We start from the raw sequence: 25,872 nt of genomic DNA, 5'->3' as shown, positions 1-25,872 counted from the left end.
CAGAGCCTCATACTTGGAGTGGACGTTTTCCTTAGTTCTAAGTGAGGTGCTGGGATACGGAGGACTTCATGTTTATTTGGACTGGAAGGGCAAGAATGCCTATTTGTTTAACAATGTTGTGAACCGTGTTCCTTGGCTTTCAGCAACCCGCCTAAATCTTGGGGTAAGGGAGGCATAGGATTGCTTTCGCTTTAGGGTCAGCGTTTGTCCGTTAATATAATTATTTATAAGCCGCCTTTTTAGGCCAGAGGGCCCAAACAATTTGGATTCACATGTACGCAGTGTGAAGCTTCCAGGAAAAAAATGTACAGAAAAGGAGACGTAGACATTTCAACGAATTATGGGGGTATGTAGAGAAGCCTGTTAACAGCGGAAATTGCAGTTTGATAATGCCTACGTTTTCTAGTGGCCTTGAGCACAGTCAATACGTCGTTCTCTAACACTAGCGTAACTGCTAGCTTAGAATAAAGGCGCCAGTGCCAGCAGAGATGGAAAACTGCGGTATGCTTTGAATTTTCACTGTTGGCTATTCCAGTTTCCACCCCACCTCCGAAGTGCCTGAAAGAATATGAATCAGATATTAAATATGCGTTCTCCTGGATTGTTCACCATCTTTTATTGAGTAGATGAAAATGACCACTGTTTTATATTCTGCCTTTTAGCACTTCAAAGTATATTACATTCAGATACTGTAGACATTACTCTTCCACAGAGGGCTTACAGTTTAACAGAGTCATTCATCAAAATGCATTAGGGCTTTAGGGTCCAGGATAGCGCCATATCGCATTGTGAGTGCAAATGTAAATTTTTAAAATTTTAGTCAAAGGGGAGGAGTTAGGGTAGGGGTTTATGAAAATGAGGGAGATTTAACGCTGTGTGCAATGTTTAAATGGATTTTGTGATATGAGAGAGACTCTTTAAAAGGCTCCCAAATTAGTCATCTATTTATACTGCTATAGGAGGGTCATCTAGTAACTCGAGGTGAGGTTTTGGTGGTGATCTAGGGTTTGGGGGACAGTTTTACATGCACAGGCAGAGGTATGAACAGCACAATACAGAGTGAAGAATTTATGTGGTTTGGAATGAAGAAAGGTACACAAAGATGAAATTTCTACAATGTACTCTCACCCTAACTTGATAGCACCCAAGTAGAGAGTGTATCAGGTACCCCAGATCCAAGTGTTATACTTTCTTCTCCTGCCCGCATAATTCAGATTCCCGTATAGACATGCTATTGATTGATAAAGGGTTAATAAATAGGACCATGAAATCTGACATTGAACCAATATCCTGGTCTGATCATGTGTTGGTCTGGTTTACTATTTCATTTAATTACTATGATACTGGCCAACACTTCTGGAGACTAAATGATTCTATTCTCAGTGATGATCGTTTTTTAGGAAAACTTAAGTTAGATTCCCTGTACGTACCCGGATCAGTCCAGACACCTGGGTTGTGACTCCGCACCAGCAGATGGAGACAGAGCAAGACCTGTCGGGCTCCCCTACATATAGCAAGGCGCCACCCACAGTCCCTCAGTCTTACTCTGTCTCCAGCAGATGGGGCAGGTTCACCCACAGTCTCTGGGATCCTGGGTAGCTTGGTTAGTTAGTCAGGAATCTTTTTCTTTGGTTGGTTAAGTAAAAAAAAAAAAAAAAAGTTTATTTTTTCTTCGGCCGGGCCTCGCTGACTCTCTGTGCTTCGTTTGGGGCATTTAATTAAAGTTTTTCATTAATTTTATTTCGTTTGCTCCGACGCTGTTGCTGCTTCGCGAATGCTGATGGGATATTTTTGTTCAAGTTGTGTTTCGGGTGGCGAGGGGCCGTCCGAGGCCGGTCGAGGGGGCCGTTCTTGGTCGGCGATAGCGGCGCCGGGCAGAACAGGGAAGGCAATGCTGAGCCGTTCCCGCTTAGTGCGGGAACGGTGGCCATTTTGAATGCAGTTCGGGAGGCCACAAGGAAGGCTGTCGATAATGGCGGCATGCCTCCCGCGCTTTCCCCGCAGCAGCGGCCCCCCGGGGGGGGGGGGGGCTGCATCGCCAGTGGAGATTAGTCTGGAGGAGGCTTCTTCGGGTTGGGAGGCCTCTTTTTCTTCCGATTGCGCTCCTCTTTTACACAAAGTGCTGAAATATAAAAGATCTAAACGGAAGGGCTTGGACGTTCAGTCGGGGTCCCGGAAGAGGAGAGCTGGGGATAGGTCCCGGAAAACCTCGGACCCGCCGAGGGAGAAGCGCCCTGTGTGGGGTATCCCGCAGGATTCGGACACCGGTTCTTCCTCATCGGAGGAAGCGGACCCGTCTGTAGGGCCCCTGGGGGTGGGATGACGGGCCAGAGGAAGAGGGGTCAGTCCAGCCCGGTACCGGCAAGGGTACACCGGCGGTGGATGGGGATGACCCGAGGATGGTTCGATTGTTCCGGAAGGAGGAACTAGCACCGCTTATTCCGGCCATTCTTCAGGAGCTTGGTGTGGATGCACCACCGGTGGAGTCCCGAGCGGGGGCCAAAATGGATCCGGTTCTGTTGGGCCTCACGGGTCCAGCAGTGGCTTTCCCATTCCACTTCTTGGCATCGGACATTTTATTCCGGGAATGGGATACCCCAGAGTTGGGCCTGAAAGTGAGTAAGGCTATGGATAAGCTGTATCCATTGCCAGAGGACGCGCTGGAGCTCCTTCGTCTTCCCAGAGTGGATGCAGCGGTTTCGGCAGTAACAAAAAGATCAACCTTCCCGGTCACAGGGGCCACGGCTCTCAAGGATATCCAGGATAGGAAACTGGAGCTGCAGCTGAGGAAGTCACACCAAGGGTTTTGTTGGAGAGTCTGAAGGCAGTAACACGTGGACATTAATCTCTAGAGCGACCTGTTTAAAGAAGTGTAGGGAGGTAGAATACACGAAGTTACGGTCCCGACTAAAAATTCTAGAGTTACAACACCAGATCTTGCTTTCTTCAACAATCTATAAACAAATAATCCAGTGTAGAGATCAGATAGATAATTTGGATTTGGCTACGATTGCTTATCCCTTGGAACTAACCCACCAATCTTTTTTTGAGGGGGAAAGTAGAGCTGGGAAACTTTTAGCCAACAAATTGATTTTTTAATTATGATAGGTTTTTGAGTGGTTAGTTTATCAGCAATATTATCAGTGAGCCATAACCAAGAGTTAGTGGCATTTTCACTGTTAATTGAATATTGGGAATATTTTGTACAAATTCTTTTTCAAGTTCGTCAATCATGATCGGAGGCCTCATTAGAAAGGATTTAGGTGAGTCAGGTTTGTTTAGGGTGTCTTTTTTTTTTTTTTTAGCTTCAGTTTTGCTTGGATTAAAAAATGGTCGGACCATGGTACTTTGGTGCAATCTACTTCTGGCGGTTCGGCTAACTTAAAATTAGTAAAAATTAAATTGTGTATGTCCTGCTTTATGGGTAGGCCAGTTAGGATCAGCTCAAATCCTAAGGCTGATAGAGAATCAATTAGTGTGGTACATGCTGTGGATCTTGGGAAGATGTCAATGTGTAAGTTAAAATCACCTAGGATAATTTACCACCAATGCATGTTCTATTGAGAAAACACAACAAATAATATTGATACAAATGCCTACATCCTAGTAAAATACTTCACCTTGGTCACAAACATAGAATCAACCTTCACCAAGTACAGAAAGACCACAAATTACAAATATGGAAACAGAAACTGGAATGGAAACCCAAAAAAGCCATTCTGCATTCTGTGCAAAACAAAAATATAGCACCTATCAGACTTCCAGGATCTGAAATAATGTACACAAACTAATGAGCACAAAGTTACACCTGCATTATGGAACTCAAACAGTAACAACCGTACCTATGAAAAGGCAGCACTGCAAAAATTACACCAGGCCCTAAATACCAATACACCTCCTGTTAGGAAAACAGAACAAGCCAAGCTGCTATAGATCCCTACCAAGAAACCACAAGCTTGCAGAATACCCTTAGCTGAGTAACACACGCAGAACACAGACAGACCCTCACCAAATACAGAATAAAGTGACCATAAAGCTAATGTTTTTGTTTTTGCGTTGTTTTACTGCATACAGAGTTTGGCTTCTTGCTGTTTCCAGTTCAGTTTTTGTCTCCACATTTCTATTTATCCATTCCCCGAGAAATATAAAATAATTCTAAAACTAGAATATAATAAATGTTTCAAAACAACTGATAAATGGAACATCCAATCATTAAACATTTTCTCTCTCTCTCATACACACCAGTCACCTGCCTGACCAATCTCTCTCTCTCATATACACACCAGTCACCTGCCTGACCAATCTCTCTCTCTCTCTCTCTCTCTCTCATATACACACCAGTCACCTGCCTGACCAATATCTCTCTCTCTCTCTCATACACACCAGTCACCTGCCTGACCAATCTCTCTCTCTCTCATACACACCAGTCACCTGCCTGACCAATCTCTCTCTCTCATATACACACCAGTCACCTGCCTGACCAATCTCTCTCTCTCTCTCTCATATACACACCAGTCACCTGCCTGACCAATATCTCTCTCTCTCTCTCATACACACCAGTCACCTGCCTGACCAATATCTCTCTCTCTCTCTCTCTCATACACACCAGTCACCTGCCTGACCAATCTCTCTCTCTCTCTCATACACACCAGTCACCTGCCTGACCAATCTCTCTCTCTCTCATACACACCAGTCACCTGCCTGAGCAGTTTCTTGCTCTCACACATTTCTCTTACTTACACACACATTCTCTTACACATTTACACACATGCTGGCTCACTCTCTGTCTCACTCACCCCCACCCACAGCACAAGGTAGCCGGTATGCCGCTATTAAAAGCAGGGTCCTGATAGGCTGGAAACTGCAGCAGGAGTGACCTCCCCAGTCCCACTGCACTAAGAAGGCAGCACTTAGCTGTTTGCCTGTGCTGCGATCGATCACGGCACAGAGCAATCAGCAGAGAATATAATTCTTTGCTTTTCTCCCCATCCCAGCCTTTTTTTTTTTTTTGCAGTTTGATTATTATTATTAATTTTATATTTTCTTGCTGGTGTCACGCTGGTGAGAGAAGGGGAGGTTGGAACCGGGGGGGGGGGGGGGCAGTGGCGCCGTTCTCCTGCAGGCCCTGGCAAAGTGGCCAGCCAGCATTGAATGCGATTTCTGAAGCAGCAGCATGCATGCATGGCTTTTTCTCCTTCCTGCGTGCCCGGTAAACATCACTTCCTCTACCGGGCCACAGGGGCGGGAAGAAAAAAGTTCACGATCCTATTGCCGGCTTCCACAAACACTGCTGTCATTCCCCTCGGGGCTTGAATGTGTTGATAGCCCGGGCAGGAACGGCAGCAGTGTTCGTCTCACTGAGGTGAAGGGGGGGGGAAGAGCGGCGGGTACGTGACACATCTGCCGGTGCTTCGCGACATACTAGTGTGCCACGACACACCGGTTGAGAACCGCTGGCCCATTTGCATGTTTTGCATGTACCACTGCTAGATGCGAGATTGCTAGATACTGGCACGATACTAGAACTCCTCAGTTAGCTGACACCAAGATTCGTCTCGACAAGATATATCAGCTCAGTAAAATAACTGCACTCAATCATAAATCTATGGGACAGTTCATGAGTGTCGGGCCCTTATGAGCAATGGAGACAAACTACAACCGATTCATAGTTCTTTTTAATGTATATTATACTTTTTTGTTTTCTATTGTAAGGACATGTTAATTATGCCAGGCTGAAAAGGGAATTTAGGGTGGGGGTTGGGGGTTTGGGGATAGAAAACAAGGAGAGTATATGATGAAACATTGTTTAAGTATATTATATCACGGAAGCTAAAGAAAGTCTTGTGTTTCAATATAACATATATGTATCACTGTTTTTCATTGTCATGTTATGTGGATTAACCAATAAAATTTTCAAATTAAAAAAAAAACTAAAATAGGGAACAACAGAAAAAAGTTAAAAGCACATAATACAACAACTAAAAATATTACTAAAAATAAAGCTAGCAAAGAAAACAACATTAACATAAATCAGATAAAAAATGAACTAAGAACATAGAAGTGCTGGAAATTTACTTTAAAAATACTTGGCAAGGCAATCAAGTATTTCTTAGTTCAAAAGCCTCCTGGAATAACACAGTCATTAGGATTTTTTTGAATGCTTTTTGTTTTGTTTTTTTTTTACAGCCTGTCAGCCTTAGATGGTAAGAGAAACTGTTCCAAACGATTGGCCCAGCCAAAATAAAACAATGTTCCCTAGTCTCATCCAAGTGAGCAGGTTTATCAGCGGGGACACTTAATAGCTTAGATTGTGATGAGTGTAATGCATTAAGAGGGTTATAAATTTTCAATAATACATTGACCCATGGAGAATCAGACTGCTCTAACAATTGTGCATGAGAACTGCCGTCTTATACTTAATATGAGCTGAAATTGGAAACCAATGTAAATTCATCAGTATTGGAGTGATGTGCTGTGTGCTTTCGATACCATTCAGAAATCTAGCTGCCAAGTTCTGGGCTCTCTCCCATGAAGGTTTACCCCATAAGTAATTTTTTGTTTGTCTCCAAATGTTGCAAGAGAGAGGCCAATTTGTATGTTTTTCTAGTGTAAAATACAAAAAAGAAGTACGTTTTCCCCATCGATTACTCCCTTCTTTTTAAATTAACAGTGTTGTTAATCGTCCAGAATGCTACGCAGGAAACCAACCCGCCTGGAACTGAAACTGGATGATATTGAAGAATTTGAGAGTATCAGGAAAGATTTGGAGGTAAGAGGGAAAAGAGTGAAAACAAGAATGATTCTGAATTGCCCTTGTTTTGGATGATTTACCTTGTTGGTAAATAATCATATATTCTCTGTTCATTGTAGTTTCACGAAGTTTCCTTCTAGCGCCTTCATGTTTTCTTTGTTTAAATTGTGTTCAGTAATAATTAATTGTTAAATTGTTTATCTGTTCAATGTAAACCGACTATCGAGGCGACAGTTAGTTATTTTCCTTGTAAACCGGAGTGATATGTATATTATACAGGAACTTCCGGTATAGAAAAATCAAAAAATAAATAAATAAATCTTACTGCTTCCAGGCTCTAGGGAAAGCATCCAGATTATGCTGGAAAGCTTAGAGATTTCTTGGTAAAATGAGACACAAATTGAATTGTAGAAGATTTACCAGTGGGCTATGAGATGAAAAAAAAGTAGAAAAAAATCAAGCATCACGAATTAAAATTATGTATCTAATTTTTAATGCAAAAAAGTTTTAAACAACCATTTCATTTTCTGTTGATAAGGAGGCTGAACTTGCCGTGATCTGCGGGTGACATCATCCAGTGGCACCAAACATCTCTCCAAGCTAGTAGAGCTTTGAGCTCTACTAAACATGCAGGAGCTCCTCAGTCATTTTTTGTCCCAGCTTCAGTCTCTGCAGTCATTTTTTTTTAATTTTTAAAAATCTTTGTTTCTTGTTGTTTTCTTCAGTTTTCTTATTTTTACTCCTCAAGAATCTGAGATGTGGTAACGTCCTTAACTGAATATTATTCTGACTTTGCCCAGTTAAATTGTTATGCCTGTGAACAGATGTCCCGCATTTTCAAGGGCACACCTTTTAAGGAAACTGCATGTCTCTCAGAAGCCAAAGTCAGTCCTCCTTCCTGTTGAGCAGGAGCTTCTCAAGAGCTCCCACACTAGCCCAAATTGAAGCCATGGGGTTCAATGATTATTATCGCCCTACATTGAACCTGAGCTTGCATCAAAGACAATCTGTCAGCATTAGCCCCATCTGTGCATCGGCAATCTAGATGCACGATGTGCTTGATGTGCTTCTCAATGCACAGAAAGCATCGATGCTCAGAGGAATCCTCAGTGACAGGTGAACTATCTGTCCACCCCATCTACAGGGGAACCATTGGTGCTCTGTGCAGCTGATGTACTGAGGATGCCTCTATGCACACGATGCATAGATGAAACATTGACCTGCCATCTCAAAGGCCCATTGATGCACAGCAGAAAAAAAACCCCAAAGCATGGTTGCCCATTCAAGGCAAATCACCTTAATGTGACTGATGTATGCAATGACAAAAACATCCTTTCTCTACAATTGAGCCTCATTACAACTGTATGCTAACCACTCTAGGTTAGCTGCTGATGTGGGGTCATCTTACTGTCCCCTCCAATTATCAGAGGGCTTCTCTAGCTCTGATACGCTTCATTTTTTCGCTTTCCTTAAAAAAAAAAAAAAGAAATCTCTTGTTCAGGTGCAGGAATCTATCCTTGTCCCTGAAGAGGATGTTCCACTGCTTACACCAGGTTGAAAGCCATGTCTGTCCCTCAGCCAGATTGCAGGTCTAATGAGACATTTCTTTACCTCTTTATTTAAAGAGACAGAAGATATAATTCATCTGCTCCTCTACAGAATTGCTGCAACAAAGTTCAGATCGGAGTCCCAGTATCACCTATCAGGGTGAACACATCTTTGGATCCCTTGATACTGGTTTCTCTTCATTCAGTGGCAGTGGAGTCAAGTTGCTCAGAGGCGGTTGACCAAGGCTTTTCCCCTCAAAGCCAGTCGTTATTGGGGTCCTGTGTTAGTAAACATAGAAATGACGGCAGAAGAAGACCAAACGGCCCATCCAGTCTGCCCAGCAAGCTTTCACACTTATTTTTTTTTCTCATACTTATTTGTTACTCTTGGCCCTTATTAGTAAGTTTTTGGTTCTATTTACCTTCCACCCCCAACGTTGATGTAGAGAGCAGTGCTGGAGCTCTAAGTGAAGTATTTAGCTTAATTGGTTAGGGGTGGTAACCGCTGCAATAAGCAAGCTACTCCCACGCTTATTTGTTTACCCAGACTATGTAATTCAGTCCTTGTTGGTTGTTGTCTGAATATAAATCCTCTTTCCTTAATTCCTCCTGCCATTGAAGCAGAGAGCTATGCTGGATATGCATTGCAAGTAAAGTATCAGGCTTATTTGGTTTGGGGTAGTAACCGCCGCAACAAGCAAGCTACTCCCCTGCTTTTTTGTGAATGCAAATCCTTTTTTCCATATTCTTCTTGCTGTTGAAGCATACAGCAATGTTGGATTTGCATTAACCGTGTGTATGTTTATTTAATAATGGTATTAATCTCCAGATAGTAGCTATCAGTCCCACAAGCCACCCCCATGCCTTTTCTCTTCACATCCTCTAGATTTTATGGATCCACAGTGTTTATCCCACGCCCCTTTGAAATCCTTCATAGTTTTGGTCTTCACCACTTCCACAGGAAGGGCGTTCCAGGCTCCACCACCCTCTCCGTGAAGAAATACTTCCTGGCAGTGGTTCTGAGTCTTCCTCCCTGGAGCTTCAAATTGTGACTTCTGGTTCTGCTGATTTTTTTTTTCCGACGGAAAAGGTTTGTCGTTGTCTTTGGATCATTAAACCTTTCAAGTATCTGAAAGTCTGTATCATATCACCTCTGCTCCTCCTTTCCTCCAAGGTATACATATTTAGATTCTTCAATCTCTCCTCATAAGTCATTCAATGAAGACCATTCACCTTTTTGGTCGCCCTTCTCTGGACTGCCTCCATCCTGTCTCTATCCCTACGGAGATACGGTCTCCAGAACTGAGCACAGTACTCCAGGTGAGGCCTCACCAAGGACCTGTACAAAGGGATAATCACTTCCCTTTTCTTACTCGTTAGTCCTCTCTCTATGCAGCCCAGCATTCTTCTGGCTTTAGCTATCGCCTTGTCACATTGTTTCGCCAACTTCAGATCGTTAGACACTATCACCCCAAGGTCTCTCTCCTGCTCCGTGCAAATCATCCCTTCACCCCCCATTGAATACAGTTCTTTCAGATTTCCACACCCCATGTGCATGACTCTGCACTTCTTGGCATTGAATCTCAGCTGCCATATCTTCAATCACTCTTCCAGCTTCCTTAAATCCCGTCTCATTCTCTCCACTCCTTCCGGCGTGTCCACTCTCTTGCAGATCTTAGTGTCATCCGCAAAAAGACAAACCTTACCTTCTATCCCATCTGCAATGTTGCTCACAAAGATATTGAACAGGACTGGTCCCAACACTCATCCTTGCGGCACTCCACTTAACACCGCTCTCTCTTCAGAGTAAGTTCCATTTACCATCACACATTAATTTTATTTAAAATCTTTTCTATACCGTCGCTAAGTTATATACCATCGCAACGGTTTACATGTAGGCACATATTTAATGTAAGTAAAAGTGTACTATAGTACATTCTAACAGGTGCCGTCAAAGGTTCGGTTACAATATATCATTAGACAAAATAATTTTTAGAGAAGTGGGTCATGACCGAGTGTACTGAAAGTACTTTTACGGGTAAATTTATTATACATAGTGTTATCAATATGCTAGTTGTGATGTGGGGTTCATAGACTTCTCTACTGTATTGTCATAAGTACTGTGTGTCGGTGTTTATCTGCTTGTTCCTGAATAATTTCTATTCTCCCGTCTCCTTGTAAAATGCCTGTTTAAAGTTTAAAATGCCTGTTTAAAGTTTAAAAACTTTTCTTAAATGCCTTGAGATCACTTTGTAATCTGATCTCTGGAGGCATTGTGTTCCAAATTGTGGGTCCTGCTAATGATAAGGCCCTTTCCCTCACTTGGGTTAGTCTTGCTGTTTTAACTGAAGGGATGGTTAGGAGTGCTTTATTTGCTGATCGAAGATTTCTGTGTGGGACGTGTACCCGTAATGCTGTGTTTAGCCAGTCTGATTTCTCATCATGAATTAGTTTATGGATGGTACATAGGGTTTTGTATTTAATTCTGTGTTCTATCGGTAACCAATGTAGTGCCGCTAGGGTTTCGGTTATGTGGTCCCTCCTCCTTTTTCCGGTTAGTATTCTAGCTGCTGTGTTCTGAAGTATTTGAAGTGGTCTTAACGTAGTATTTGGTAGTCCTAGCAGCAGGGCATTACAGTAATCCGTGCTGGAGAAAATTAGTGCCTGTAGAATTGTTCGGAAATCATTTTGAGTTAGTAGTGGTTTTAGTTTTCTGAGTACCATGAGTTTTGCGTATCCTTCCTTTACTTTTAGTGATATGTGCTGTTTTAGATTGATTTCAGGGTCCATTATTATTCCAAGGTTACGTACTTTTCCAGCTAGTTCAATTTTCTGGTTGTCTTTGAGGATTATTGAGGTTTGGCTGATTTCAGTATTTTTCCGTTCTAGGTGTAGAAATTCTGTTTTATCAATATTAATAACAAGTTCCATTTGTGTCAGTAGTTGTTTTATAATGCTTAGGTACATGTTAGCTAGATTTAATGTTTTCTCTATTGTGTCATCTATAGGTAGAATTAGTTGGATATCGTCAGCATAAATGTAATGTATAATTCCTAGTCCTGCCAGTAAGTGGCATAATGGCAGCATGTATATGTTAAAAAGGGTCGCAGACAGGGCTGATCCCTGCAGAACCCCTGTTTTGAGGTTGATTTTTTCTGATAATGTGTTATTGATCTGAACTTGGAAAAACCTGTTTTTTAGATATGAGCTGAACCAGTTTAATGTTTTGCCTTGTAGTCCGATTTCTTCTAATCTATTTAGTAGTATTTTGTGGTTAACTGTGTCGAAGGCTGCCGATAGGTCGAGCATTATTAGAATATAGGGGGTCATTTTCAAAGGAGTTACATGCATAAATGTAACTACTATTGTAGCAATTTTCAAAAGCCATTTACTCACGTAAAGTGCACTTATGCGAATAAATCCTATGGACGATTCAATGGCATATAGTGTAGCAATTTTCAAAAGCCCACTTACTCGAGTAAAGTGCATTTACATGCGTAAAACCCAGTTTTACGCATGTAAATGCTTTTTAAAATCTGGCCCATAGTGTTTACCGCTATCAAAACCTCTTAGAATGTTATCTGTTAGAGAGAGGAGCAATGTCTCAGTGCTGTAGTGTTTTCGAAATCCGTGTGGCGATGGATGATGGATACAGTATGTTATTGTCATCTAGGTGTTCAGCTAGCTGTTTCTGTACTGTTTTCTCAATTAATTTAGCTAATAAGGGAAGATTTGATACTGGCCTATAGTTGTTCAGGATCACTGTTTTTTTTCTTAATGATTGGTTTTATCATTGCTCCTTTCAGTATATCTGGCATTGTTCCTTCTTCAAGGGATAGGTTTATGATTTTAGTCAGTGTTTGGGTGACTGTGTTAGCTGATTTCTTAAGTTCAATAGTAGGTATTGCATCAATTTTGTGTGGGGCGGGGTTTACATTTTTTAGCATTTATTTCACTTCCATTTCAGATATCTCAGTGAATGATGTCCATTGGTTGACATCTCTTTTTTGCATTTTGATTTCTTGGTTGGCAGCATTTGGAAGTTTGTCTCTTAATTTAGTAATTTTGTCACTGAAAAATTTGGCAATCTCATTACATTTTGCTTCTGGTAGGTTTTGTGGTGATTCTTGCTTGTTACTGGTTAGGTTCGAAACTATTGTGAATAGTGTTCTTGGATTGTTCGCAAATCTTTCTATTTTATTGCTGAAATATTCTTTCTTAGCATTGAGTATTAAATGTTTGTAAAGAGCTAGCTGTTTTCTGTATTTGGTTAGGTTATCAGTAGTTTTGTGTTTTCTCCATCTTTTTTCCATTGATCTGAGGGTCCTTTTTGCATCTTTTACTTTTACATTGTGCCAGGGGTTTTTTTGTCTTGGTTCTTTTTCCTGTATTGATTTGATGGGGTTTATTTCGTCAGCTATTTTTTTGGTTGTTTCTAACCATGTTTCTGTGGCAGAACTACAGTTGTTGCAGTCAATATCAGTTAGTTTTTCTTCCAGTTTGTCGTTTAGTTTTTCGGTATTAAAAGGTGGTCTGTATTTAAATTCTATAGGTTTATGATTTTGTTTGATTTGAGGTTTAAGGAATTTTACATCGGAATGAATTGTCTTCTGTCCATCAACCAGTTTGTCCGTCAAACCCTCACATTCAGAAGAGGGAACTGCAGATATGCCTTCTACCTGTTTCAGGTATACCTCGCCATACCCGAAACCACCTTCATATTCAGTCTGTGCAAGGGGCGGGGACAATGCTTAATGTCAAAGATCCTCCGCCTGGAAGTTTTTGGCCCCTCCAGATAGTGGAAGCCCTTTCAGATCAAGCGACTCTCCCAGTCCACAACAGTTTAAGCTGATTGTGAGATAAGACTGGGAGACACGTTATCTCTGACGTACTCATTTCTAGAAAGCCAAAAGATTTCTGAGATTCAAAATCATCTGTCTGCAGCATCAGTCAGTCATCACTGAGTCTGCCCTGAAATAGGGTGCTAGACAATCTTTCCAAGAAAATCTTCCTGAACTCCGTGCTTACATCCCTTATCTCTATGCACCAGTTTTATGTGCTACAATATCCTCATGACTGTAGTCAAAATCTAAAGATTTTTCTACGACTTTTGGAAGGAGGGTCTGATTACCCAGAACCATTTTTGAAGGTAAAAGAGTGCATTCGTCACCTTCTCCATTCTATCTATGAATTAGTTGACTCCGTGTCACATGCCTCCTCACTTCAATTGGAGCTCCATGTGTAACATGGCTCAGGGTGGGTAGGATCCAAGATGACTAAGCAATGTTACTGGACCTATCTGGTCTCAGTGTTAAATTAAGAAACAGAATATAGTGCTCCAACCTTACTTGACAGTTCCCAAGCCCCTTCTCCACTAACAGGTGTCAATTGTGCCCTTTTCAGCAGTACTGCCTACCACATCTTCCAATCCAATGTTGACAACCACCTCTGGTCAGACTCTGGCAGCATGAACACTAAGACCACAGCACATACCAGAGCCTGGTTTTTAATTCATCCGAACTCACTAATGATGGGAGACAGGATCCAAATCTTCTTAGAGGCCTGTTAAGCAAGGACCTCTAGGTCTACCGTTTCATGGAATCTGGTTACTGTTTGTGGTTCTCCCGGCTACCATCCTCTCCACACTATGCAGTCTTGATACACATTTGTGTCACCTGGTGTTGTTTTGCCAAGAACTGCAGTCACTTCTTCACCAATGAATGATAGATTTGGTCCCTGTATCCCAGTAAGGATGGAATTTCTATGCCCAATATTTCCTTATCCAAGAAATCAGGAGGATTGAAGCTCACTCTAGATCTGAGATCCTTGAACAGATTTCTACTTTGAGAGGAATTCAAATTAAATTTGAGCATAATTCTCCCTTACATCCAAAAGCAGGATTGGATGTGTGCTCTCGATCTGCAGGATGCATATGCTGATATATCCATCCATCCTTCTCTGTGGCACTGCCTTTGTTTCAAGGTGAATTCTTCCCATACAGTACAAGATACTCCCCTCGAGAGTCTTTGCCTAATTCATTGCAGTGGTAGCTGCACACCTGCATCACCAGGAGATTCATGTTTTTCATATGGCTAGTCACAGTGAACTCTCGAAATAAGCATTACTTTCCCTTGACAAAAATAGAGTTGTTTTTGGTCTAGTGAAGTCAAATTTAGAACCAGCTCAGGATGAAATCCTTTGCAGCAGGGATGGACTCATTGCAAAGGAGAGTATTTTGGCAACGGATCATCCGTACTCTATGATATTGCTCATATACACTCAACATGTGTCAGTAGAGTGTTTCTCGTTGTATCAGGTCCCATGGCAGTGGCCAGTGCACTTTTCCTACTGACCCACCTTTTATATCCGTTTTCTATTCTGGGGTCTCCACTCTCACTGGCATCAGTTGACTCGACCATTCCAGGTTTCCGGGGCTAGAGTTATATGCGTGCTTCAAGATGGAGCATGGTTTCATGCTCTTCCTCAACAGATCTCGCTAGCTAAGGATACTTCTTTGAAAGGAGGAAGCGCTCACACAGGATCATTCTGATCCTGGCACACCTGGTCTCACAAGGAGAAACACTATCGGATCAGTCTGCTGAAATTAAGGCCGATCAGATATATTTTATCAGCGTTTACGCATCTTCTTTGAGGGAGGAGCATCTTAATTTGAACACCCTACCAGGTTGCTATATTTTATGTTGGCAAACAGAGAGGCACCAAGTCCTAGTCTCTCTGCAAGGAGGTGTTAAAGATTTGGAATCGCACAGCTAGACGTTGGCCACCTATCTTCCAGGAATTTCCAGCATGCAAGAGTTTTTCCAAATGCTCAAGTGGTTTTTATGACAATCAATAGCCGATCAATCAGGCAAATGTCATGGATGTTTTTCCTCAATACCACTGATTACCAAGGAAGTACAAAAGCTGCTACAAGGCTGTGCTTGCTTGATTCTTATAGTTCTGGCATTGCCCAGACATGGTTTTTGTATCTCATACAACTTTCCAGCAGAGCCCCCATATTTCTGGGGACAGATCCTATGTTATTAACTCAGGACACAAGAATGCTTGGATGTTGAATGCTCCGTAGTTGGTCATATCTTTTACCCTAGAGCAATTGAAAACATTTTGTGCCAGCTACGAAACCATCCACCAGAAAGAATTATACCTTCAAATGGATCATATATTTCAAGTGGTACCAACAAAAAAGCCTTTAACTCAGGATTGCCATTTGGTCGGTTAAAGTTCATCCAAGCGTCTTATCTGCTCATCCAGTGATCCCTTAAAACTTGATAAGCTTGTACCATAATAAGCCACAACACAATAACCTCCACTTCTGGGGACTCTCTCAATTCGTGAAGTCACCTTTCCAACCACTATAGGTGATTCTCTTAAGTTCCTGACTAGAAAGTAAAATTCCTCATTGTAATTGCCTCCCTTATTTATTTATTATTTTTTATATACCGACATTCGATCTGAGATATCACATCATTCAGGTACTGTACGTATTTTTCTATCCCCAGAGGGCTTATAATCTAACTTTTGTACCTGAGGCAATGGAGGGTAAAGTGACTTGCCCAAGGTCACAAGGAGCGACAGTGGGACTCGAACCCTGGTCTCCTGGTTCATAGCCCACTGCTCTAACCACTAGGCTATTCCTCCTTCCTATGGGGGGAGTCAAGCTCCTACCTCATGTCCACTATACATGCCTGCCTTTCATGATCGGTTAGTCCTTCCCACTTACCTGAAATTTCTGCAAAAGATTGTTTTGGCTTTCTATATCATTCAATTCATTTTACTATTTGCCTTTTTTTCAAGATTGCATATCCATAAATGAGAAAGAGCCCTTCATATTACAACAGAGCCTTCATCTAGTATAAGAAGAGAACTCAACCGCATTGCCAAGCTTTGCATCTGTCGCATATGACACTAACAGACTTGGTGTCAAAGTCGCCTCAAATGCATTGTCTACCTGAATAGTGGAATGTGTTAAGCACTGCTACACCTTAGCAGGATTGCAGATCACAGATTTAGTTGAAGCTTATCAGGTCAGATCTCTGGCTTCTACTCATGCTCATCTGAGGGTACTATCCTTCAAGTACATGTGCAAAGCTGCAACTTGGTCAACAGTTTACATCTTTTTGTCCCATTACTGTCTAAACAGCTTCTCAAGGCCTAACCTTAATTTTAGACAAGCAGTTTTGTGTAACCTGTTCTCGCAGTAGTCTACTCTCCATGGTAGAGTCAGGGTTGCCACAACCTTCAGCATGAAATTCCCAACAGATCATGGCTAATTCAGCCTGCTTATTGATAGAAAAAGCAAGTTTGCACACTGTAAATGGTGTTTTCTATAGAGAGCAGAATGAATTAGCCATGAGATCCCTGTCCTCCTTCCTGTAGAGTCAACTATGCAACTATTTCACTTTGAAAAAGACTGAAGAGGCTTCTGAGACAAAACCTGCATAGGAACTCCTGCATATGCTCGGTAGAGCTCAAGGCTCAACTAGCTTGGTGAGATTAATTTATTTGTTGCCGCCAGATGATATCACCCACTGCTAAGTCATTCTGCTATCTATGGAAAACTGTTTGCAGTAAGCAAACTTTCTGTTCCAAATTGGAACCATATAAATAGAGAAACTGCTGTGAGACAAAGTCCATAAGGCCTACCTAATCTATCTAGTTTACTTCCTATTGCATTGCTTAGGATCCAGTTGATCTCTGCTTTCCCCTTTCCTCCTTCACAGCTAAGAATCCTCTGTGTTTATTTACAGGCCTTCTTGAATTCTGTTAATGTCTTTGTCTTACACTTTCACTAGAAGGCTGATGCAGGCAGCCAGCATCCTTTCTATGAAAAAATATTTTCTAATGTTTCCCCTGAGTCTACCCCCTTTCTTTTCCTCTGAAAAATATTCGCTCTTTATGCATTATTTATACCTTTGAGTTATTGTAATATCCCTATCTATCTGTCTATTGGAATTGCTAGGGAGCCACCAATTGCATGTTCCTATCATCTATTTTCAGTCCTCTGGGAACAAGAATCACCACCATCCCCACCCTAGAAGAAGGCATCAAATTATTTTTCTCTTCTTGCAGTCAGACCAGTCCACATGCCAACCAGCAGATGGAGACAAAGATCAACAGGCTTGCTGATGTCACTCCTTATATACATCCATGTTGACACCAACTTGCCAGTATTTTCTGTCTCCAGCAGATGATAGACTAATATCCCATGTTCTGGACTGAGGTCAGTTAGGCCTCTGACAGGGAGCTGCTCCTGAGATGACAATCAAGCATTCTCTCCCTCGGTCAAGTGTGATCTTGGATCCAATTATGCAGCAGCTCCCGCAGTGTCAGAAATAATTTCTCCCCTCTCCGGTTAAGCAATAACTGGACCATGAAGGCTTTCTAGCATGGCTGGTAGTACTTTTGCGAATGCTTATCTTAATTCCCTATTGACTCTCTCTCTTGCCCCCCTTCCTCCCTGGTTTGGGTCTCCTCTTTAAAAAAAACAAAACAGTGTGTTTGTATGACAAAGTGACCCTTTTTTCCCCCTTTAAACCTGTGCAGGACCAAGCACAGGGCCTGGTCTACTTTAAATTCCACAAAGGGAGAGAGCTCAATGGGCGAGACCCTACTGGGGCAGGGAAAGCCTGTAGGAGGGACCAGGTGGGGGAAGTATAAGAGGGTAAGCCCAGCTGTGTTCAGGAAGCCCCTATGCCTCCAGGAGGAAGGCAATTCCTGTAACGTGCGCTGTCCAAACCATAAGGGAGTGAGTGTACACTGACCAGAAGCAAGGCATTGTACAGACCCTGTGTATGTAAGTGACTATTGCTAAGGTAGACAGTCCATTGTGAAAGTATTGTTAGTTTAATAAAGTTTTATCTGCACCAGAAAGGCTGGAGTCAGTGTGGCTTTCTGTCTCCAGCCAGGGAAACATCGCTTGGTCTTCCACAGTTTTTTTAGTCTCTGGATGGTGAATAAAGTGCAAAAAAAAAAATCCAGAGACAGAAGAGGATTGCTGATTTCTGGAACAAGCAGCAGCCATTCTTCGGAGCAGACTACTGGGAGGCTTCTCAGGGAGTGAGTGCCAGTGACACTGTTCCCCCATCGCAGGATGGGTGCTTCAGCAGGGCATAACTAAAGCCTGCACTCGGCAGTGATAGTAGAGTAGCAGCGCTGCAGGGAGGTCCTACACAGACACTTCCTGCTTTTGTTTCTGGACTATGGGAGATCATTCCTAATAGCAGCTCAGGCACTTTGGGAGGCCTGGGGCTGGCTGGTCAGGCTATTGATAATTCTCCAACCTGTGAGGAAATAGTCATGGGTGCAACTGTGGCCATCTTGAAACCCCAGGTGCTCTGGCAGCCATCTTGAAATCGTGGGGCTGTGAGGGTCGTCTTTTTCACCCCTCCTGTGGCTGTTTTTGAGTTGGTAATTCAGGGTCAAGTCTATTCGCTTCCAGGCTCTGGGCTTTGATTTTCAGAGGCCTTAGTAAATGCCTTGGCATGTCACGAGGGGTCTGAGTTTGATCCCTAGGTCCCTTTCAGATTTTATTCAGTCCTGGAAGCAGGTACAAGCCTGGGGAGCTTAAGCATGTGTTTTGCCTTTGGCAGCTACTTCATCCTAAACCCTCAACAGATGTCTCTTTCTTGTCCTAGATCTATGTGATGGCAGATTATGGGACAGTTTCAGTTCTAGGGGCTGCTGCAGTGAGGCTGTTCTATGGACTCTTTAATGTGGCGAACTACAGTTTTCTATCTGTGGAGCTTATGCAGAGCGTGGCCACACCTAGAGTTCTTGGAGTGAGACGACAGCCAATGCTGGGCCCTGACTTATTGTCTGGAGTACTGATATGCAGACATAAGAGAAAAAGCACAGGACTGCTTCTATGGCCAAGTCCAAAAGCAAAGCTCATTCAAGCAGCATTGTATTTATTATCAAGAAGGCTGCTCACCTTGTAAAAATGTTGCTAGCAGTAATTTATTTGTTTGAGAGTTGCTTGGTTTTGATTGTAAATATTACTACTCTTAACATAAGACTTGGTGATAACCAGCACAGAGCGGCAGTTACTACCCTTAACATAAGGCTTGGGGCTAACTTTCATGGAGCGGCAGTTACTACCCTTCTCAGAAACATGGGGGTAACCTGCATGGAACGGCAGTTACTACTATAAGAAACTTGCTTGGAAAACTGGATGAATCAGTTGGACTTTTTCTGCCATCATTACTGTGTTACTATGTATCCTGTAATCTATTCAAGAGGGTGGAAACCTTGGGTGGGTGGGCCCTGATCCAAGCCTTGGCAATTCATTTTTCTAATCTGTTGGGGACAGAAAAAAAACAAGAGACCAGGAAACATAGCTCCAGAGGTTGTTCCCTTGCCAAGAGGTATCCGCTGGACCCTCAGGTGAAAAAAAAAATGCAAATCAAGAATTGTATACGCCTTGATATCTTTGGTGACTAGATGCACCACTATCCCGGTGGAAAGTAGAGCGTTTCTTCAGCAGGCTCAGGATATCCGCATAAAGTCCGTGCTTCCACAAACCTTTCACATATTTGCATGGTGTGGTAATTTGGTGAGATCTGAGCTGCATACTTAGAGGATGCTGGCTGCATATTGGTATGCTTCTCAGTCTGAGGAGCAGGGTTCATACTGGCAGCAGAGAGATTCTTCTGCAGGCACATCTGGTCAAAGGAGTTGTAAGTGGTGGCCTGAATAGTATTATAGTACATCAAAGAACACACACAATCTTGTAAAAGGAAAATTTGGTTTGGTAAATATAGTAAAAAATCAGTAAAAAAAATATCACAACAATATTATATGAATCAGTAAAAAGCAACGTTATAATAACAGAAGATAAAGATTTATACAAAAAGATAAAGAAGATACCTCCCTCACAAGTCCCTCTTTTTTGCAAATCAATGTATCTGTGAAAAGATGTAGTGATACAGGCCCAGAGACCCCACGATGCAGCTGGCATTGCTTCGCCGGATCATTTAAAGAATATTGTCAATTTCTGGTTTCTTATACTCTCATTCTCTGGCTTTAATCCAGGGTCTGCAAGTTTTTGTTCTAATTGGTACTCACAACTTTGACGAGATTTATGCCCAGCTGTAGCTCATTAAGCTAAGGCTTTTTAGAGACGACATGTGCCTGTTGCACCGGCCTTAACAATTAGAGGAACAGCTGTCTCTTGCTCTTATGTGAGCTTGTTATTGAACAAATTAGAGAAGGATAAAAACAATATGCAGCAGTATAGTGTTTAAAATGTCTTAACAATCCTTGTGCTAAGTTATGCACTATATATTGATCCATATTCATTCATTTACTGGTGATTGCTTTGATCACTAATAACACCATCTGTGCATACAGTGCTCTTCCAGCAAATTAAAAAATAACTCCTTAGAATAATTTTAATACAGGAGTCCTCGCTAAGGCCCCTTGTTTCAGATCTGAACAGAGCCCATGGCTTCATGGCACACTACAACTTTCTATGCACTTAACTATGATCAGATTACTCTGTCTTTTCACACTATAATGCTATTAGCACTGTTTCCACACCCTGCTTACCTAATTCACGGGCCGATACAGTAAAATCGCGGGAGAGCACCCAGGCCACTCTCCTGTGCGCGCGATACAGTATTTTAATTTATTAAAATTAGGGCCGGCGGTAAAAAGAGGCGCTAGGGACACTAGCGCGTCCCTAGTGCCTCTTTTTGGACAGGAGCGGCGGCTGTCAGCGGGTTTGACAGCTGACGCTCAATTTTGCCGGCATCGGTTCTCGAGCCCGCTGACAGCCACGGGTTCGGAAACCGGACACCGGCAAATTTGAGCGTCCATTTTTCAGGCCGCGGGTCTATTTCAAAAATTATTATTATTATATTTTTTTTTTTACTTTTTTTTAACTTTCAGGACCTCTGACTTAATATCGCCATGATATTAAGTCGGAGGGTGCACAGAAAAGCAGTTTTTACTGCTTTTCTGTGCACTTTCCCGGTGCCGGCAGAAATTAGCGCCTACCTTTGGGTAGGCGCTAATTTCTTAAAGTAAAATGTGCGGCTTGGCTGCACATTTTTCTTACTTGTATTGCCCTGGAATACCTAATAGGGCATCAACATGCATTTGCATGTTGCGGGCGCTATTAGGTTTGGGGGGGTTGGATGCACTATTACCCCTTACTGAATAAGGGGTAATGCTAGCGCGTCAAAAACGCATCCAAAACGCACGTCCAATCGCCTGTTAGTGCCTTCTCTTTGTTCTGTATTCCCCCCTCCCATAAATTTTACCCACTTCTGTACCACACTTCCGAGCCGATGCAATACCAGCGTTCGGTCATGAGAGCCCACTCCCTTAATGCGCACCGATCCATCTCTCCGAGGCGTCCAATGCTAAATGCAAATAGGCTGCCACGGTAAAAAGGAGGCACTGGGGGAAATTGGGCGTCCCTAGCACCCCCTTGGCAGCAGCCGCCTGGGAGAGGTGGCTGTCAGCCAAGGGGGCTGTCAGCAAAGGTTAGGAAAACGGACGTTCAATTTTAGAGCGTCTGTTTTCCTAACCTGACCGCCAGTAAAACTTTTTTTTTTTTAAATTGCTTTTTTGGGACATTGCTCATTTTTTAGTTCCTCCGACTTAATATCGCCACAATATTAAGTCAGAGGAAGTACAGAAAAGCAGTATTTTCTGCTTTTCTGTACACTTTTTGGGCTCCTCAAGACTTAATGCCAGCTCCAGAGCTGGTGTTCATTTTTGAGAGTAAAAATGTGCGCCTCTGGCGCACTTTTTTTTTTTTTTTTTGAGGGGGAATCGATAATAGCCTCATCAGCATGCATTTGCATGTGTTGAGCGCTATTACCTATGCGTGCGATTGGATGCTCGTTTGGACGCACTAACCCCCATTTTGCATTTGGGGTTATGGGCACACATCCAATAGTGGGTTAAATCATACACTGCAGCCAGTGCCCATTATACCATCAGCATGTTCATGCATCTGACGAAGTGGAACTCTGTCTTCAAAAAGTCATAGCACATGCCTCAGTAAATGTCTATAAGGTGCCACCCACCTTTTGTCATTTTCCCTGTAACCAGGCCCTCGGGTGCAACTAGCTCAGTAGTGGTGTACTCAAATGATTTGTTGTGAAGGGAAGAGTAAGTTGCAGTGCAGGAGGGAGGGCACTCAGCCAGTGGAGCAGGAGATGCAGCTACCAGAGACAAAAGATCAGCCTTTATGAAGATATGCAATCAGACACCAGAAAAATATGGCGGAAAGATACAGAAATAGTTCCAATTGTCTCAGATGCCACCGGCCTGATTATAAAGAACTTCTAGGAACACTGGGGTATGTAGCCCATATATGTGATATATCATATGAGCTCCAGCAGAAACTCTTTGAGGCAAAATGTAAATATTAAGAACAAATAACCGTAAATTTGAATTACAGAGATTGTACTCATTAAATCCTCACTAATCAGTCTGGTTCATTTCTGCCATAGTCTATACAAAAAACGATATGGAGACAATCTAATAGAAGCCACAGTAGAAACAGATGGGAGGGGACAGTTCTTTTCGTAAGAGAATTAAACTATCAGTTCTGTTTTGTTGGAAAATGAACAATTCCTGAGAAATTAAGTAAGAAAGTGATGGGAACACTAGGGTCTTCTTTTATTTGTAATGCCCTGGTCACTGATTGAGTGCTTCTGAAGTAACACCTGTATGCTGGGCCTGAGTGTGCAGGACTGTATTGCATGGAAGGATTAATCACTTTTACATTTGTTTCCTTGTAGAATCGCAAGAAGCAGCGTGAGGAGGTGGATGTAGTGGGGGCCAGTGATGCCGATGGAGCTATTGCACTAAGCAACGACACTAAAAGCAGAGAGCAAATGATCCATGATCGAATTGGCTATAAACCTCAGCCAAAACCCAACAGCCATGCTGCACAGTTTGGAAACTTTGAGTTTTAGAGACTTTGTTGCATTTAGGTTTTGTTTTCTAAATAAACATTACAGAAACAGTGCCGTTACAAAATACACTGGAAGGAAGCGTTTCAAAGTTGTTGGCAGCATTTTCCTGTGACAATTCCAAAAGACATCCTGTGAAACTATGGCTGCTGACATCACCATTTTTATTTTGTTGATTCTTGTATTTTTATAATTTGGAATTTTGGAGTTGAGCACTCTGATATACTAGTTAGGCACCATGGTAAACAAATCAGATCTCCGAAAGAAAAATCTAAAATAAATAAAGTTTGCTAATTCCATCAAGGATGTCATGTTTTCAAAGTCTTTCAGAATACATGGTGCAAGAAAGCACTGAAATAACTCCAATTCATTCATTCATAAGAACCGAAAGATATTGCAGGACAATTATGGTTATGCATATGTGGTTGTACCCTGAATGTACCTGGATCAGTCCAGACTCCTGGGTTTTGCCCGCCCCCCCTCCCCAGCAGATGGAGACAGAGAAGTTTTCAAAACAAAATTCCGCCTTTTTATAGGATGGTGCCACCTCCAGTCTGGCAATATTTCTCTGTCTCCAGCAGATGGTGGAGGTGCAAGGCCTACAGTCTGTGCTGATTGCTTAGTGGAGTTAGAGTAGAGAGTTTCGGTCGGTAAAACTTTTTTACTTTGATTAAAAAAAAAAACAGGAGCAGTTTCTGTCCTGAGCCTCCCAGGGGGTTTGTAAGGTCCTGCCTCAACCCCCGCTGGTTGTTGAGGCAGCTGCATTACAGAGTCGAGGGCCCTATTGTTCCAAGCTAGCAGCTCTGGGTGCAACACCGGGGAGCCCGGTTCACTCTACCCCGCTGGATCAGGACCATGGACCACTGCCAGGCAAGTCTTTAAAAAAAAAAAAAAAAAAAAGTTTTGATTCCCTTTACGTACCCGGATCAGTCAGACCGTGGGTTGAGCCTCCTGTCCAGCAGATGGAGACAGACTAAAACTGAAAGGGTATCCTATATCAGGACAGAGCCTACCCTGCAGCCCTTCAGTATTTGTCTGTCTCCAGCAGATGCCACAACTCACCCTGCGGTTCCCTGGTCTTTGTTAGTTAGTCCTTGCCCTGCGGGTAACCCTTTCTTCTCTTTATCTCAGGATCAAGCAAATATTCATAATTTGTCTCCGTATTAAAAAAAAAAAAAAAAAGTGGAAATTTCTTCCCCTTTGAATTGGCTCTGAGTTTTTTCTTGTCAGGAGACAGCGCTGTCTCCTCATTCTTGGGGGGTCTAGGGGGGCTTGCCCCTTGTGTTACGCAGCCTAGGCCCCTTTTCATGGTGATCCTAGTGTGGGGTGAAACTAGTGGTCCAGTCACACACTCCTACCTAGCTGCCTTTACCCCAGGACGTTTCATTCCCCAGCAGTGCCTTCAGGGATGTACCATTCCCCTGTTTAAAAAAAAAAAAAAAAAAGAAAGAAAGAAAGACTTCTTTAAATTTCAGGGCACTTCATTTTTCTCATTTAAATCGGCAGCTGAGTATTTTTCAGTTGAGCGAGCGGGGTTCGTTCTCTGCACCCACTCCTCATGGCAGCACAGCTCAGCTGATTTGCTCCCGGCTCCTCTTCAGTGAACATGCAGAGTTCTCATTGCTGCCTTGCCTGTGGGGAGCCCTCGTCGCGCCTTTCCCGCGAGGGACTCTGCTCGGGCTGTCTGCCGGGTGGGGAAGGTCCCTCCCCGGCAGCGATTAAGCCACAGGCTCTGGGTCGATCCTCCCACCGCATGGCCAGGCCATTCCCGGGTTGGCAAACCGTGGGAACGGCGGCCATCTTGGGAGTCTCGGCAGCTCCCGATTTGGGGCTGCAGGAGGGAGAGGTTTTGTTGGGTTCTCCCTCCGATTTGAGCACCGTGCGGCCTTAGGACGTGATCCCTGACCCTCCCGACCATCCCCCTCCCGCAAGTCCAGGCCATGTTTTTCCTCTGAATTCGTGCTCTTAATGCACAAATCTTATTTGGCCAGCTTGCAGTAGGAGGAGGACCCTCCCTCAGGTCCTCTTTCTGCCAAGATTCCGTGGTGCCGGATTCGCAGGGGTCCGTTAGGGTGCGGGTGGTACTGGGGGCCTCCGGTAGCTTCGGATGCGGATTTGGCGGGGACGCCCCCCCCCCTTAGAAGGGGATGACCCCCGGGTGCTCCGCTTATTTCAGAAGGAAGAGCTGGAGCCTCTCATTCCCTTTGTTCTTCAGGAGCTAGGGATTGAGGGCCTCCAGCGGATGCTCTCACTGCCACGCTGCTGGCACACATGGACCCGGTCCTGGCAGGACTTAGGGCTCCCTCCTGCGCTTTTCCGTTCCACCCTATGCACAAGTTGCTTCTCCGGGAATGGGAAGCTCCCGAGGCGGAGCTTCACGTAGGGAGAGCTATGGACAAGCTCTATCCTCTCCCTGAGGACTGCCTAGACATGCTGAAAATTCCCAAGGTGGATTCTTCAGTCTCCGCTGTCCGCTGCGGCTGTCTTCCCTCCCTGACTTGGCACTTGGGCGGACCGCGATTATTTTTCTATTTTTTTACAGAATTGAATTTTAGCTTTATCAGGTCTACTGCCCGATGCAAACTCGTCTGCGTGCCGCGCATGTGGCTTGGCCCGCGTGCGT

General features: G+C 43.2%; 1 protein-coding gene across 2 annotated transcripts; it reads left to right on the top strand.

Moving 5' to 3' along the window:
* The first annotated feature begins 24 nt into the window (after positions 1-24).
* Positions 25-24,725, top strand: CDC26 (cell division cycle 26). 2 transcript variants are annotated; one of them, XM_029611851.1, is made up of 3 exons: positions 25-163; positions 6,671-6,769; positions 23,076-24,721. In XM_029611851.1, the coding sequence occupies exons 2-3, from the start codon at positions 6,689-6,691 to the stop codon at positions 23,250-23,252; spliced, it is 258 nt and encodes an 85-aa protein (XP_029467711.1). In that variant the 5' UTR covers positions 25-163; positions 6,671-6,688; the 3' UTR covers positions 23,253-24,721. The 2 variants fall into 2 exon arrangements, with proteins under 2 accessions (XP_029467711.1, XP_029467712.1); XM_029611852.1 differs by lacking the exon at positions 25-163 and adding an exon at positions 210-346 and having other exon boundaries at positions 23,076-24,725.
* The last annotated feature ends 1,147 nt before the right edge of the window (positions 24,726-25,872 follow it).

The sequence above is a fragment of the Rhinatrema bivittatum genome, chromosome 8 (assembly GCF_901001135.1).
Source record: "Rhinatrema bivittatum chromosome 8, aRhiBiv1.1, whole genome shotgun sequence".
Lineage (NCBI taxonomy): Eukaryota > Metazoa > Chordata > Amphibia > Gymnophiona > Rhinatrematidae > Rhinatrema > Rhinatrema bivittatum.
This window is presented reverse-complemented; position numbering and strand designations above follow the sequence as displayed.